Source organism: Lichenostomus cassidix, chromosome 3 (genome assembly GCF_008360975.1).
Source record: "Lichenostomus cassidix isolate B80296 chromosome 3, HeHo_3.0, whole genome shotgun sequence".
Taxonomy (NCBI): domain Eukaryota; kingdom Metazoa; phylum Chordata; class Aves; order Passeriformes; family Meliphagidae; genus Lichenostomus; species Lichenostomus cassidix.
The window spans coordinates 53376671-53393237 of record NC_139483.1 but is presented as its reverse complement, the minus strand read 5'-3'; the positions used below and the strand labels follow the sequence as shown (position 1 = coordinate 53393237).

General features: G+C 34.3%; 1 protein-coding gene across 3 annotated transcripts in view; it reads left to right on the top strand.

Moving 5' to 3' along the window:
* The window catches only part of SCAF8 (SR-related CTD associated factor 8), a 153118-nt gene that overhangs the window by 25296 nt on the left and 111255 nt on the right, over nucleotides 1-16567 (top strand). For all 3 annotated transcript variants that reach the window (XM_085055799.1, XM_085055798.1, XM_085055797.1), the window contains exons 4-12: nucleotides 1432-1593; nucleotides 3752-3908; nucleotides 5080-5210; nucleotides 8108-8284; nucleotides 11785-11864; nucleotides 12277-12394; nucleotides 15161-15292; nucleotides 15414-15526; nucleotides 16018-16211. In XM_085055799.1, coding sequence (XP_084911925.1) covers nucleotides 1432-1593; nucleotides 3752-3908; nucleotides 5080-5210; nucleotides 8108-8284; nucleotides 11785-11864; nucleotides 12277-12394; nucleotides 15161-15292; nucleotides 15414-15526; nucleotides 16018-16211 — 1264 coding nt within the window. The remainder of the gene's footprint in view (nucleotides 1-1431; nucleotides 1594-3751; nucleotides 3909-5079; nucleotides 5211-8107; nucleotides 8285-11784; nucleotides 11865-12276; nucleotides 12395-15160; nucleotides 15293-15413; nucleotides 15527-16017; nucleotides 16212-16567) is intronic.

Here is a 16567-nt window from a genome sequence, read left to right as displayed (position 1 = left end):
GGGATATGGAGGTTCACTACCCCAGTTTTAATTTTTTTTTCATTTTTTACTTGTATCTTATTGCCTTTTTTATATTGTCTATATTATTGCATTAATTATCATATTTTGCTTTCTTTATGTGCCATTTTTAAAAATACTTCACCTAATGTATTTCCTGAGTTTTCTTACTGAGTATCTGTGAGCTATATTAATACAATATTATGAAAAGTTGTTTACCTGTCTGTTCTGTGTGCAGAATACTCTTTTTTAATAATTTAAATAAAATTTCAGAAGCTACAATACATTGAAGTGATTTTCTGAAGGCAGTGTATTATATCCAATAATGATTCATGTGTATTCCTGAAAGGATGCCGCACACATTCTTAAAAATAAAGAATGGCATTCTTAAATACACTTGAACCATGTTTAGAACCTAAAGAAATGCTTTCTCAAGGTTGTGAGTGTTAGCAAATCAATGAAACATTTATATCTAGGGCATAGTGAAATTAATATTCTGATGCATTTTTTGGTACTTCATTAAAAATATTAACTTAGTGTGTTGCATAATATGTTTGTAGGACCAGAGAGGAAATGGGTGTCCTTTGCCATGTTTTCCATAGTACCTTGTGTGATTACTGTATGGACCCAATATTTACTAAGCGAATCGATAACATAATGTATTCAATTAGTGAGTTCATTATATTTTTGGACCACTTTTCATTCTGTCTTAAAACTGGTCGCAGTAATGTGGTGTAATTATTTTGCAATTAAAAGACAAAAATTTTAGCATTAGTTGTTAAGAAAGTAAAATTACGTAAGTAATTAGTATTTTAGTTAGCAGACATGCTTTATAGATATCATGCTGTTTGTAAATTATGCAAGTTTTTCCGAGTTCTACAATAAGTATCATTGGTATATTCTCAACCAAACAGATGTCCCCATAAATGTTTTTCTTCTGCAGGGGAGGATATACCACACCCTAGTTACAACAATGTAAAATAAAGTAAACAAATTTTAACTTTAATGTTTACTTTGATCATAAAGATGGACAAAAATATCTTGAATTACATTTATAGCTAGTCCAAATGTACTATTAAGAATTTGGTCATGCCTTATGCAGTACTCTTAAAATAGAGTGTACATTTTAAAAGAATATGTGGTTTGTATGTTAATTTTTGTAATAGATATTAAAAAGTTAATTTTTTATCAGTAAGAGATTGATTTTACACCATTTACATATCTGCAAAATGCATATAGATGTGGTAATTTAAACATTAGAGGTTAGATGTTTTTGAGAAAGTTTCATTTTCCAGGACAATTTATTAAATACAGAACATTTCAGTAATACTTGGATCCATTTAAAAATTCGAGAGGATTATTCATACTTACTCTGCTGTTAATGGTTTTGGTTATTTTTCACATATGCTCATTTTAAATTACTATTCTTTTTAGTGCAAACCAGAGTACAAGGTGCCTGGTCTGTATGTCATTGACTCCATTGTGAGACAGTCCCGGCATCAATTTGGACAAGAAAAGGATGTATTTGCGCCAAGATTCAGCAATAACATCATCAGCACTTTCCAGAACTTGTACCGTTGTCCTGGTGATGACAAGGTAAACCACTTACAGATCTTTCTAGTTAAAACAGTCTTCAGCATGTCATTATAAAGAATAAAGATTCTGATCTCACTTTCTACTTGATGGAGGGGATCTACCTATAAACTTGCCCTGTGTGTGTATTTCTTAATGCTGCTTGTCTTAGTGTAGGGATTGGTAAGGTACATCCAATGAGATTAATCAGTTTTGTAAAGGTGATTTTTCCTTTGATTCTGTGATCATCCAGCAGATTTACTTGACTAGTTTGATTCAATTCCACAGTGTTTTACTGTGTTTTTTTTATAAATAGGCATGATTTTTTATGTTATGTTTTTATTCATTCAGTTGTATTCCTTTAGCTGTGTGTTTTGTGAACTCATTTAGCTTGCTACTTTGGAAAATATACTAATACAGAAATAGCCTGATGTCTTGAAGAGGGAGAGATTGGAGCAAGGATGGGTGCAAGTAATCAGTTTGTGTCTGGTTTTAAAAAATATATAGCAAATTTATTGTAGGGTAAGAAATGGCGCGACTTGTCCTGTGATATTTCAATGCATGGCAATTAATGTATTGCATTAGAGTGTTTGATGTGAAGAGAGATAGTAAAGCACAGTCTGCTTAGGGTACACAAAAGTCCTGTCAGGTTCATTTCTGGGATATTTTTCACCTCAGTGTAAAATGTATTTTTCAATCTGAAGTCTTGCTGCTGTGCTGCATATGGATTCAATATTATAGGAAGGTCTTTGTGCTGTGATAGTAGTTACTCTAAATGTGCCCAGCAAAAAACTGTGCTGTCAGAGACCAAGGTATGTACCTGGTTTTTAACATTTTAATGTTTCATCTGATTAAAAGGCATAATGGAGAAACACAGCAGTTACCCTTATATGAGCAAATGTGGAATTTGTTTTTAAATCAAGCAGAAATGCAGTAACATTTCATTTAAAGTAACAAGAAAAACACCTCACTGATTCCTTTGCCTGGCCCAGAGAAAAGTGCAAGGTGTAGGTAGATACTGAGGCACAGAAACAATTTTATATTCCTGTTCTGGAGATATGAGGGAAGTTAGAGCCTCTGATGGACTTGTCAACGACTGCTTATAAAACAGATTTTCGAAGAAGAAAACCTTGCATACTGTCATGCTGAGTGGAAGCCTTCAGAGATTTCTTTAAGGACTCAAAATTACATCTTCCATGCAGTGAAAATTCAGCACTTCTCTCTATTAAAGTTCTGTATCCTCTTGAAGTTCAGGACTTTGTTTTCTTTGTTTTGAACACTGTGGCAAAATACTCTTATGTTCTTGCTTTATAGAACTCAAGTAATTAAACTATCTTTGTGATAGCAAATACCAGATCTTATGAAGAATTTCCTGCTCTTTGTAATACAACTGGCATTTTTCCCCCAAATAAAGCAAAATATTGCCTTACGGTGGAAGTAAAGCTTATTAAAAAAATAACATTTGGAAGCAGATCAAAATGGTGATCTGTTTATGATGTAATAGATGCTTCTGTTGTAATAATAAAAAATGTAATAGAAATGTGAGCTGAACAGTGAATTACAGCTAATGGAATTGTATGAAGTCTTAATTTTGATTTTTTTTTTTCTTCCTTCCCCATAATCCATGCTTTAATATTACTATGTATTTTCAATAGGCAGGTAATTGTGTTCCAGTTTAAACTTTTAAATTCCTCATTTCATCAAGAGAGCTTGCTGAATATTAAGCTGCTTTTTTTTCTGATAAAAATATTTAGGAGTCTTGCTAGTATATGCCCATTTTTCAGTGCACATAAATGATTTTGATTCATAGAACAGAGTTGCATTTATATATGTTAACTACAAAAAATAAGGAAACTAATAATTCATTATTTTAATTATTAATAATGCTTAAAAATACCTCATTAAAATATTTTTCCCTCCATGTCATCTTCCAAGAGTAAAGTATTTTTGGCTGAGAGAACATTGTCACTTGTGTGTAGTAGCTCTTCCCTGGTGCCTAGGGTCAGCCTTAGGTTCACAGTCCAGACATCTTTGGTCTGATCCAGTATAACTGTCCTTTGCAAACTTGATAAAAGTCCTTCAGTCTACACAGATTTATGTTGCTAGCTAAGAATTCCATGATCAATAGTAACAAGAAAAATAAACATGACTCAGGTCTTTTGTTATCTTTTCTTCATTTTAGAGTAAAATTGTTAGAGTGCTAAATTTATGGCAGAAGAATAATGTGTTCAAGAGTGAAATTATTCAGCCTCTCTTGGATATGGCAGCAGGAATTCCTCCTCCTGTTGTGACCCCTGTCTTGCCCAGCACTACAGCTGCTATGAGCAACAATACGCCAGGTAAACAAAACCAGATGGAAGTCATACTTTGAATGAAAACACTTCTGTCAGCTTTGGTATGTTGCCTGTTAACATGCTGAAATATCTCACTGGTTTCTTTAGATAAATCAAATGAATGCTAGAAAGAAGTATATTACAGACACCATCAAAATCAGGAAAACAGGAGAACATTTTTGTAAATGCAGAGTTGATCATTTTGTGCTCTGAGGATCTGCCTTGCTTATGTAGGTCGATGGCAGGAAAATGGATTTTTAAGTTTTTCACTTCATCAGAATTTTTTGTTTTGAGGTCAGGATATATGGGAAATTGTCCAGATGGGAATGGTTTTTGGCACCTGTTTTTGTAACTCACCTACTGCTGTGATCCCATGCTGAAAAGCAGTGAGATGGACAAATCCACCTTAGTTTTCATTGGGAAGGCAAATATGTGAAATTTTCAGATCTTGGATTCCCTTTTCTGTATCTTCTAGCTCAGTATTTTTTATTTTTATATAGTATGACTACATTAAGTTGTTGAAATTATAATTCAGCTCTAATATTTTCTTAAATTCTGACACAAATTGACTTTTAAAAGAGTAATCTTACCATATTTAGCATTGACTGGTATATCTCTACTTCTGAGCTATAAATGCAAAAGTATTTGCAGGGATGGTGGATTCTTCTGGATTAGGGCATGAAACTAATTATCGGAGCACTGATTTTGTCTCATTGTTTATTGTGAGAAAAAACAGTAAAACAATCCTCAGGAATCCAGCTGATGCAGGTTGAAATTTTTAGTAGAATCCTTAAGACTCCTCCTGTGAGTAAAGTGTGAGTTCAGTGAGATTCAGACTAGCAGACAAATAGGTTGCTAACAATTATCTTTTTGTATATGTGGTTTCCACTGTATGAAACCTATTTATTTTGCCTTCATCAGTGTTTTCTTTAGTATTCCCAATAGGTCAGTAGTGTAAAGAGCTGTGAACTACATTAACACAAAGTAATTCTGCTACTTGAGGAATGTTGATGTGAGTCTGTGTTATTTCTGTGTGCTCTCTGTGTATGACAGAAAAATAGTTTCAATTGATGTGTTTTCTCAGTATTTAATAACAGCAGGTCCTTTTCTTCTCTAACACTGTTTTTAAGTTTCGATGTTAAAATATTTGGACATAATGGTTTTTCTCTTTTTTAAGGTACACCTGTGACTCCAGTTACCCCAGCCAATGTGGCACAGAGTTTACCTGATCCTTGGGTATCTCAGATTGCTAACACAGACACCCTTGCTGCTGTTGCGCAGATTTTACAGAGTCCTCAAGGCCAACAGGTAACTGTTTTGTAGACAGTTACACTGTAGATACTTTAAACTGTCTGATACTTTGTGTCTTTAAGTTACAGGTAAGGAATGCTTTCATGCGTATCTCTTAGTTTTATGTCCAGTATCCATTTTAACTATCTCATGAGGTTGTTCACAAGTAAGTTCCAGTTCAATTAGAGCTCCTTGTTACCTTTTGTAACCAATCCTGCTTGTTCCTTAAAACTGTCTCAGAGGGTGACTTCATGTAAGATGGTCTGTAATACATACTTGTCAATATAGATGACAAGCATAGATCTCTTGCAGATTACTAGATGAAAAGCAACAATAAGATTTCATGGATATAGGTATAAAATAGAATGCAAGTTAAAGCATATTTCTCGGTTGGATGCCTGAAGAAGAACTAAATATTGTACAGAATAATAGAAGGGGAGCAAACTTGTTCAAGAAGTGTACTGTGTTCCATTTTTCGTCTTTTCATCAGCTAAACATAGGTTTTATTTAGCAGCATTCAAAAATAAGATTTTGGAAGTTACTATCTTCCTCACTTTTTAAATTCTCGACTCCAAAAAGGTGTCTTGATGTCCAGCATCACAAGAACTGCTTGTCCTCTTAACCTGCAGTCACATAAATTGCGCACACACAATTGGCCATCTGTAAAAATGTAGATCATCATTTTTCAGACTGTACTAGAGCTATGGCACCTGCATAACCTTGGCATTATGATTTTTATTTGGGCTGAGGTTGTTTTATCTGCTGGCATACTAAACAAAAATCCCACACATATGAACAAGAAGCAGTGACCATTGAAATATCTGGTGCTGACAATAACAACTTCACTTAGTGAGAATGTTTTGTAGTACTTAGCTAACCAGAGTCATCTGTAATTGGGCATAAGTCAAGTGGAGGGAATATTTTCATCTGATTACAATGGAAGAAATTAAATCATTGAAAAGTGCAGCAAAATGAGCGTGTGGGATACTTTGTGAAATAGTGAGGAAAAGTAGTGGACTAGCTCTTAAGAAAGGAGATGAAATGAGAATGGTAAATACATGGAATGTCAGTGAGGTAATTTTAAAGATTATTGCTTAGAGACTATAAAAAAAGAAAATGATGAAGCAATAGAAAAAAATTAAGATGAGAAGGAAATTAGGGTTTTAGAGACAGCAGATCAAAAGAAATAACATTTTGATATTTAGCTCAAAATAATCTTAAGCGGAAGTGTGAAGTAAGACTGGGTAGACAATAAGTACGTACATACAGATGTTTAGGATTGGTAGATGAACTATGATATTTGCTTCCATCCTGTCCATCTCTTTTCTTCATGTTCTCCAAATCACTCCATCTGCCACAGCCTCTCCCTGGTGCCCCAGCTCCAAAGACCTTGATTTAATCTTGCAGTTGTGGTTTATGGGTAAGAATGCATGCAGATAAATTGAGAGTCTAGATATAGGAGAGGTCAGACTAAGAAAGATGTGACCAACAAGAATATGAAAACATCAAGAATGGTGCCCACCCAGGATTTTTCCACTCTAGGTCCTCCATCTCTGCTTCTTCAGTTTGATTCCTTCCTACTGAGAGCAATGCACAAGGTGGACCAGCTGTATTTGCTCATCTTCTGTGGATCAGCCAGGTGGGGGTGGGGAGAACTCTTAAGCTTTGCCTGTTGCAGTAATCAGTGAAAGCTCTTGCTGAGGTAGAACAACAATTGAAGCCTTTTCAGAGGCTCTGCTGTATAAGAAATCTGTATAACTGTTTTTAAAAGAATAGGGAGAATTATTTCGTGTTACAAGAAAGTAATTCTGAAACAATCACGAAAAAGGGACGCCTATTTGTGATGCATTGTGGAAAAGAAGTTCAACCTAATCAGTTTATGAAGTTTCTAGTGAGGCTAGTAAAAAGGGAGGCATTGAACCCTCTAAGAGTTCAGTGGGGAAACCTGTAACAGTTGGAATATGGATGTAAGGGTAATCAGGGACTTATGTCAGCATAGTTTGAACTACCTGCATTTGTTCAACTTTTTTTCCACAAATATCTAAAGATAAGGCTCCAGCGATTTTTCTCATGGAATGTCTAAGGACTGCTTGCTCTTAATTCCACAGCATTTTAAGAGAGCTTCTTTCCATAGGGTTAATAATTTTTCTTAAGGCAAATCTGTACAATTTTATGGAAGAATCCCTGTTCAACAGATAAATTGATCTGCAGATGAAAAAGCCTTTTATTTTCTCATTAGGACAGCTTCTCTAGAAGATTATGTAAAGATAGGAATTTGAAGTAAGGAAATCAAGGTAGACGAGGTGATTGATTTGTACATTTACTTTTTATATTTCATTAACATAGCAAGGGAATTGCATTCTATCAGGCCAAACCTTAGTTTTACTGAGATTTCACTTGTGACTTGTACAGAGACATTGGTGCAAGCTCTCCCTATGAACAAGTTGCATCAGCGTAAAGTGGAGCTTGTCACAGTGCAGTTCTTTTCTCTGTACAAATGTTGTTACAGGATACAGATTCTCCTAATATAGGTGGGCCCTTAGGAAGCTGGAGTAGGCTAACAGATTTTTTTCAGGTCAGAAGGAATCAAACTGGAGAAACAGAAGAGGGGAACCCTAGAAAGCAGGAAATCCTGAGTGGTGACTGGCATCATCATGCAACCTGTCAGAGCAAGTTAGGAAGAGGAAGCATCTGCCTATCTTATCAGCCCCAGAAAACAAATTAGCCAGTAAGTGGGAAAAAAGTTTGCTGTAAATGAAAACAATTAAGACAAAATAATAGCCACAGGTTAGATGATACTGCATTCTTGAGGGTTTTTTTACTAAGTGGAAGGGGAAAAGTCTGTTTTGTACATTGTTTTTCTGCTTAAAAAAAAAAAATCTCGCTCAATGCATTTGTTATCTTTTCTCTTTCAGCTTCAGCAGTTGATACAGACACTGCAGATACAGCAGCAGAAACCTCAGCCTTCGCTACTTCAAGCCCTGGATGCTGGTCTTGTCGTCCAGTTACAGGCCCTCACAGCACAACTCACAGCTGCAGCTGCTGCTGCTAACACACTTAATCCACTGGAACAGAGTGTCTCTTTTAATAAGGTAGAAGTAGAATCCTAGAAATTTGAAGAAGTATTTATTATTAAATATATATGCAAGTGAAAAATTCTTTTGGATTTTATTGTTTGACTTTGGACATTTTAAAAATACATTAATATACTACGAAGTGCTACATCGTGAAAGTATTAAAAAAACTGTCTAGACAGAGCAGTGTAAATGAAAATACTAGTTTTATATGAGTTTAGGGCTAAATGGCACATTGTAGAATATCTGGAGTTGGAAGGGACGCATAAAGGTTATTGAACATAGTAATGGATTTGATTTAGCAAAGTTAGGCCATTGTTACATATTTTTACTCACCCTTTGTAACACAGCAGTGAGAATTGTTTCTTACAATATAATAAATGGAAAATATGCAGAAATTAATATACATTGTTTTCTCAGAAGAGTAAAAAAAGTTGGATTTGTGATTTTCTACCATTATAAAGTATGTGCCAAGAAAACTTCAATCTTAGCCACAAAGTGACGTAAATGAATAAATAAGCCTGTAGGTAAATAAACTTTTGTTGCAAAAAAACCCTAAACCAAAAAATGAACTAACCAAACAAAAAACCACCCAACACCCCAAAAAAAGAGCCCAAAACCCCCAAACCAAACAAAACCAGAATGCAGGAATTACGGAAAAGTAATATTATTGCATGCCAGGTAGCAACAGCCATGCAGGCAATTGCCGTCATAGTATAATACAGCTCAAAGATTAATAAATAAACACATAAATAAACAGATAAATAAACACTGTTCTATTATGTGTGGAAGAAACAGTTTGTGAGTATATAATCTCAGTGGAATTGTTCTGGAGTGAATAAATAGTAAGAATAAGGATGTTGGAGAAGCAAAAAAACAGTTTTTATTCTTAACTCAGATAATCTCTTTTTATTGAAAGTAATGCAACTGTAAAAATAAGTCAGGAAAAGAGTGGCCTGTACTGCTGCTATACTACAGCTGTAACCATCAACTCAAGAAGGTGTAATCCCATGGAATAAATGCATCAGTTTGTAGGGACTACTGTAATAATTAGATAGAGAAAGTATTTTAGAATATGGCACTCACTATTCTGCAGACTTCAATTCCTTCATTTCCATGGATAAGTATACTTGTAGGTGTGGCTGTCTTGAATGTTGGGCAGCCTAAATGAAGCAAATTGAAGGAATTCACATTCCATTTATAAACATGAGATGTTTATATACAGATGTAAAAAGGGGCAGCTTTTAAAAAAAGTTTTGTATTAGTATTGTATGTGTTAGTATTATGATCCAAAGGCAACAGTGAAGCATAGTTTTCATTCCATGACATAACGTTGGTGAATTGGTTAATAAGTATCAGTAGTGCAGGAAAATACTTTTGATGAATGCATAAGTATCCACCTTTTTTAAAAAAACCCTATTCCTAACACATTTGGCAATTCTTCCAATCCTTTGTTTTCAATCTCTATAGTATCTTGTGTTAATTAATCGTGCAAATTAATATGCATTAAGTGAAAAATTATTTTTGCAACATGAAATGTGCATGTTTTCTGATCTTGCTACAGAGCCATATTTTTGTGTTATGGTAAAAAAAAAAATATGATCAACATTTCCTATGCATTTATCCTACTCAGTTTATTTTAATTTCCAAAGAGAATACCCTGATTCTTACGAAAAGTTTTGTTTCCTTTCAAATAAAAAGCTTTTTTCATGTCTTTATTCCTTTCTGTTGGTTTTTCTGAACAAATTTTCTTCTTAGGTAATTAAAGCAACATGTAGTGTAAAGGGGAGGTTCTGTGCTTTTTCTGTGTGTATGTGTGTAACATTAAACTTGGTATCCTAATATTTAGTTCGGTTTAATTTCTATTACTTCATCATCGAGAGTATTCTTTTACAAACTAAAGATCTTTCAGTTCAGATTTTTCCTGTCAATATGTACAATGTTACTTAAAACAAATGTAAACAAAAATCATGCCGCACATTTACCTGTCTTGGCTGGAAGTTCTTTGGTTTTCTCTGGCCTCAGTTAATCTAAATGCTTGTTTTGCTTGTCATGAACTGTTGACTACTTTCTATTTATTTCTTTCCTTAGATGTATAAATAATACATACTCTGTTATTTTCCTTTCTACTTTGTCATGATGGAAGATACATGATGATTAATAGTATTTGAGTTTGAGGTTTTTCTAAAATGCGCAATTTTTTTCAGAGCAGAAGCATTTTATAAGTGCCTCACTTGAAAATATTTTAATAATACAAACAACAAGGCAGTCACCTTGCTTTAAATAGATTAGATATATATGGTGAAAGTTGTTCTGGATTTGAACATACCATCTCACGTAAGCTTGATGGTCTGTGTTTCTGCTGTGTTTTCTCAGAGACATATTCAGTCCTGCTTCCATAAATACTATATTGGGAAAAGTGTTTCTAAAAATTCTTGATTGATCAGTCTTATAGTTAGCTTATGCTTTGTTCTTCTTGCTGTACTCCAGTAATTGAGAGTAAACAGAGCAGCCAGGGAAAGAAAATGGGCTACTGAATCATCATGGCTGGATGCTGAAGATATTTTTGCCTTAATATTTCAAAATTACAGCCCTATGTCCTCATCCTCTGCTTTTTTTTCTTAGATTAAGGTTTGAGAAGTTGTGGTGGTTTGTAGTATAGCATTAGCTATGCTTTTCAGAAAACTTCCAGTGTCTGTAAAGATGCATGGACATGGCTTTAATACCACAGCTCTATCGATAATTAGGGAAAAAACGGCAGTCTAACTGATTAATAACATCTGTTGTATTTACTCATGCTTGTTCCATAGTTTTCAAGAAAGTAAAGTGCTACTAAAATACATCTGGACTTTTTAAAATTAATAGACAAACACTTTTACTTAAGCGGAGCTCCAGTGTAGACATCTTCACAGATAAAACAGAAAGTTTATCCAAGTTTTTCTCCTTCTCAGATACCTTTTTTTTTATCTCTTGGAAGGCTTACTCCTTTTACATGATAACTGCTTGCTTTGATTTTTTTTTGCAGACTATGTGAGAAGTTGTTTTCAAGGAGCAGTGTATTTGAAGGAATTCAGGTTGTCTAAATGACACATGTGTGTGAAAATACAATAATTCTTTGTGAAGTACTCAAGCTGTAGGTCTTCTCTTGATATGAGCAGAGCAGTTTGCTGGTTACCAAAGGATTGAATAGTTGGCCTCTTCGTAGTAAGTTCTTCTAATTAAAGGTACCATTACATAAGATTAATCTTTATTTAAGCTTTACTCCAAAGTTGCTGTTTGTTACTGTGGAAGGAACAGTACTTGTAGCAGCAGAGCTCAAGAAAGCTGGGGCAGAATTTGATGCATTCATGAGTTTGATAGCAGTAGCAGTGTGACATTTCATTTTCTATTCAGGTTTTTGCCAAACTTTTTTTTCTTTTCTTAAGTTGAGACATAAGGGCATCTTCCTTTTGTAAAGGAACTATACATAAAGGGACATATAAGCAGTGTTCAGTAATCCTTATTTTGTTTTCTCCTAGAAGCTGATGGACAGGTTTGACTTTGGGGAAGAATCTGAACAAAATGAAGAGCCTAAAAAGGAAACTCCCTCTTCCCAATTGTAAGACCAAGCTATGTTTCTTAGGGAAAAGGCTGAAATTTGCCTGATGCTAGTTGAACATTAGGATTAAGAAAGGAAAATGTTTATTTCAGAGCATAAGTACACTAAAACAGTTGGAACAGAAAATACAGTTAACTACATTAAACATAACATATTTTACTATAAGTCTGTGTGCCAGAATTTTTGTTCACTTTTTCTGAAAATTAGCATGTCCTTCACTTTTTGTAATTATATTTATATTGTTAATGGGATAGTGATGATATTAGAAGGTGGAACTAGCTATATTGTCCTCATTATTTTACATTTTAGTTGAACTTGAAACCCAGTTGTGAAGATCTATTTGCTAATTGTTTAAACCAAGAGAAAAACTGTAGCCTTTTTTTTTTTCTTAATTTGAATTATTTCATTTCAGGCCATTAGTACCAGAATCTGTGAACAACTCACTTTTTCATCAACTAGCTGAGCAGCTACAGCAACAAAATTTAGAACATCTCAGACAGCAGCTTTTGGAACAGCAGCAGCCTCAAAAGGTGAGAACTCCATCTTGTGGCTGTTGTAGTAATTTATGTTCTCCACTGATTAAAAAAAAAACAACCCCATATTCCAGGACAAATAAAATTGTCCTGTTACTGATAGTTTTCTTATAATTAAAGTCTTTGTCACTACCTGACCATGTAACAGAAGCTTGCAGACAAGTGGGATAAGTGGAAAAAAGTGCTTAAACCAGAAAAAAAATCCACAACCATGTGTGTGGGATGTACATTTTGCTTCTCTTAGGAAAGAGTACTCATCAGGAGAGTTAGACATGACTGTGCTTTGGCTGTTCAGCTCTTTATATGGGGTGAAAAATGTTTTCCCCGGCTTGCAGGAAGCATAATGTGAGTGCTGAAGTGATTATGCTCCTGTCTCTGAAGGGAGGGCAGAATAGAGACTGGATAACTTTGATTTCCCCAGGTTTTATGTCTTGACTAATAATTTTCTCATTCTGTTGAAAAATCTGAGCTAAAGAATAGTCACATATTTCCTGAGAAACTATTCATTAAGTACTGGTGCTTGAGACAAGCCAAGGTTCCTTCTTAACTATTTGAATTGTGTCCTTTCTACACTGGAGTAACTTGGTTTATTTCTACTGAGGTTAGTCCTCAGTACTTAACTGTTCTTTTCCCCTCTTGATCCCATTAAAAAAAAAACAAACAAAAGCATTCTATCTTGATTCTGCCCAGATATAAAGTGGATTTTCTGTGAAGTATTTGGATCTGGTTTCACAGTAAAATAGGAGTCTCAGATTGAAAGAAAAGACAAGGGATCATGAACTTAACAAACATCTGTTGGAGATTTTAGTTTAAGCTGTGCAAAGGTGAAGTCATAGAACCATTGAATAGTCAGGGCTGGAAGAAACATGAAGATCCTCAAGTCCAGTTGTCAACGAGCACTGTCACTGTAACCCCTGAACCATTAAAGGACTTTACCCAACCCAGATCCAGATACCTCTTAAACTCTGCCAGGGGTGGGTACCCTGCCACCTCCCTGAGCAATCTATTCCACTACCTGAGCCAGTGGCTCGGCTTTCAGTCAAGAATGCCATTTAAGTTTTGAATTTGTGACTTTATTAATTTAATTTTTGCTAGATATTTTTTCTCTACTGTTTTATTTTAATTTCACATTTAAACATAGTAAATGAAAAAGAATATACAACATAGCTATAGACTAAATAGTTTTGGATGTTGGTGATACCTAGCCATTTCTGTCTGAACAATAAAAATGTTGGAATAAAGCATTGAAGAATACATCTCTTTTGAGCTTTTGATGTGTCATATCAAAAAGTAACTGTCTAACTTGAAAATAAAAATATTGGATATCTATCTTATTGTAAAATAAGAAAAATCAAAGTTTACAATATATTTATGGGTAGAGTGTTTACTTGACTTCCCTTACTATTTGATTTTCCCTTCCAAGACCTGAAGGATTTTGCCTTCAGATCCAGTCTTATTGTCTAGTCATTATGGAGAGAAAGTTTTATTTTCACCTTGATAACAGCTAAAAGATACAAACTTCTGCTGGAACTACTTTGTAATGAACATATTATGGGTAATATTTTCTTTAAATCCATGTGTAAGTTTAATTGAGAAAGATCAAAGGGAAAGAGAAGGAAAGATAAAGCACAAAACAAAATTATTAGGCATCTGATGAAGAGCAGAGGGAGGGGAAGAGAGGATAGAAGATAACAGAAGGAGCAACAAGAAATGTGGACATTGATATCAGCAAACAGATTATTGAAGAATAATTAAATATAGGAAAAATGAGACAAAACATACTGTCAAAAGGCAAATAACTGAATTACAGTAGAATTTTTTTTACAGACTTAGTATAAAATGTTTTCAAAATATGAAGATAACATTGTTACTACTGGTCAATCTGTCAACTTCCTGTCATTCTCTGGGCAGATAGAACGTGGAGAATTTGTTTAACTACAAGTTAAAATACAGTGAGATCACTGAAATGTTTACCTGCAGTAATGGATTATAAATTTTAAATTACTTTTCAAAAATGTTCTCATATAATTTCTAAGTATTGTAATTTCATTTATTCTAGTTCTTGATTTTTTTTTCTTGTCTTAGAGATACTTATTCCAAATCTGTAGTTTCAGGCAATGCACAGGCCATTATGGTTTTTCTCTAGCAAATCATAACACCTTTAATATTCCACATTCTTTAATTTAGATGTTTATTCAGAACTGCTTGTTTTGTTAGGTCTCTTGAAATTGCCATGTTGACATAAATGACATAACTTCTTGCCTTATCTTTCAGTAATTGCTTGTCTGAAATCATGCACAGTCAGAAAGTTCAGACTAGTATAAATTCTTTAACTAGTTCAATTGGTATTGCAAATATTTTTATTACGTTAGTATCAGAATAGCATTTATTAATGTATGTGCATGCATTAATGCATGGGGAACAGGTGGGTATCTTTCAGGGTCACTGTACATACAGCTATGTTTGTCCTGTGAATTTTGGCTTTGAAGCAGCCAAATTAAGCAGTAAATTGTGTGCTTTGTGTGTACTGTGGGTTTTTGATTCAGCAAGTAGACACTAATCTTTTATAATCAGGAATATTAATTATTTCAAAGTTTTGTGTTTAAGGATGATACCAAAAAGAAAGAATGGAATGGAGTGATACCCAGTTCAGCTTTCATATTAACGAGAAGTGGGATTACTCTTTTCATATAGTATTACATTTTGACAGTAAGCATTTGTAACTGTAAGGGGCTTTATGTTACATTATTAACTGTTATTTAGGCAAGCCCTGAGGAGAATCAAGAAGGAAATTTTGGTTCAGAGCACTCTGCATCACCATCACAAGGGAGTAGTCAACAGCAGTTTTTAGAAGTGGAAACAAATGTAGATGATTCAATGGATATTCAACAACAGGTAAAACTATTTGAAATTTTATTGCAGAAATGGAAAGGAAAACACATACTAACATGATTTCAAGTCACATATATTGTATTTTTATTAAGTGTAACTGAACATCATTTATGTCTGACCTCAGGACATGGACATAGATGAAGGTCAGGATGTTGCTGAAGAAGAGACTTTTGAACAAGAAGAAAAGAAATCAGCTGTTCGTTCAAGATCAAGAACTCGTTCAAGATCTCGTTCAAGGTTTTGTAATTACCTTGTATTAAGTAAATGAAGGTTTTCTGAAAAAAGTTGCAATCTGTGATTGTCAGTCTCAATTCTGTATTTTCCAAAATTGTCATAAACAGTTTTTGGCAATGAAAAGACATGTTCATTAAATATTTGTGTGTTAGATACAGATTTTTGGGATGACAGTTCATTTGCCATATATCTGGTTTAACTGCAATTTTTTAAGACCTCAGGTTCAGGTTGCAGAAATAGGTAATACTAGCCAGCTGGACAGGCTTTCTGTGCCAGAGAATTAGGTACTGTAGAGATAGAATATTTTGAATGTGTTTTGTTTTAAAAGCGTACCTTTCTATTCCTCACCCAAATGGGATTAAGTTTATTTCCTGAAGCAATTTCAGTGAATGTAGTGGAAATACCTGTGCAGAGCTTAAAGTTTGTAGTTAAAAGACAACTAAGTCAGATTTTTTTTATTTAAACTCAGTATACTAAAAGTAAGTATTTTGTAGGTCGCCAAGAAAACGAAGGTCTAGATCACGGTCTGGTTCTCGTAAACGTAAGCACAGAAAACGTTCACGCTCAAGATCAAGAGAAAGGAAGAGAAAGTCATCCCGGTCATACTCCAGTGAGAGAAGGGCTAGGGAAAGGGAAAAAGAACGTCAGAAAAAGGGATTGCCTCCTATACGCTCAAAAACACTAAGTGGTAAGTGGCACCTGCTTAGTGTTTTAATAATGTAGGATTAAATGCAAAAAAGGCTTCATTTTCATTGACAGAACAAGATTTATCTTGACTACTTATGTATAAGTTTAATTTTTGATGTTTCTTACAACTGAGAAAGGTACATCATGTCATCTTAGACGAGAGCAAGTATCATGCTATTCATGATGTTTTTCTCACACTGTTGCACCAGTGATTTTGCTTCTAAACAGAGAGCAGCAAGGGCTGCCTCTAAGTTACAGTCTTCTTTCTCTTTAATGCTGTCTTTAACAGGGCATTTGAAGGTGTCCAGCACTTGATCTGAAAATTGTTAGACTGATAAAATGTTAAAGTGTGTGGTA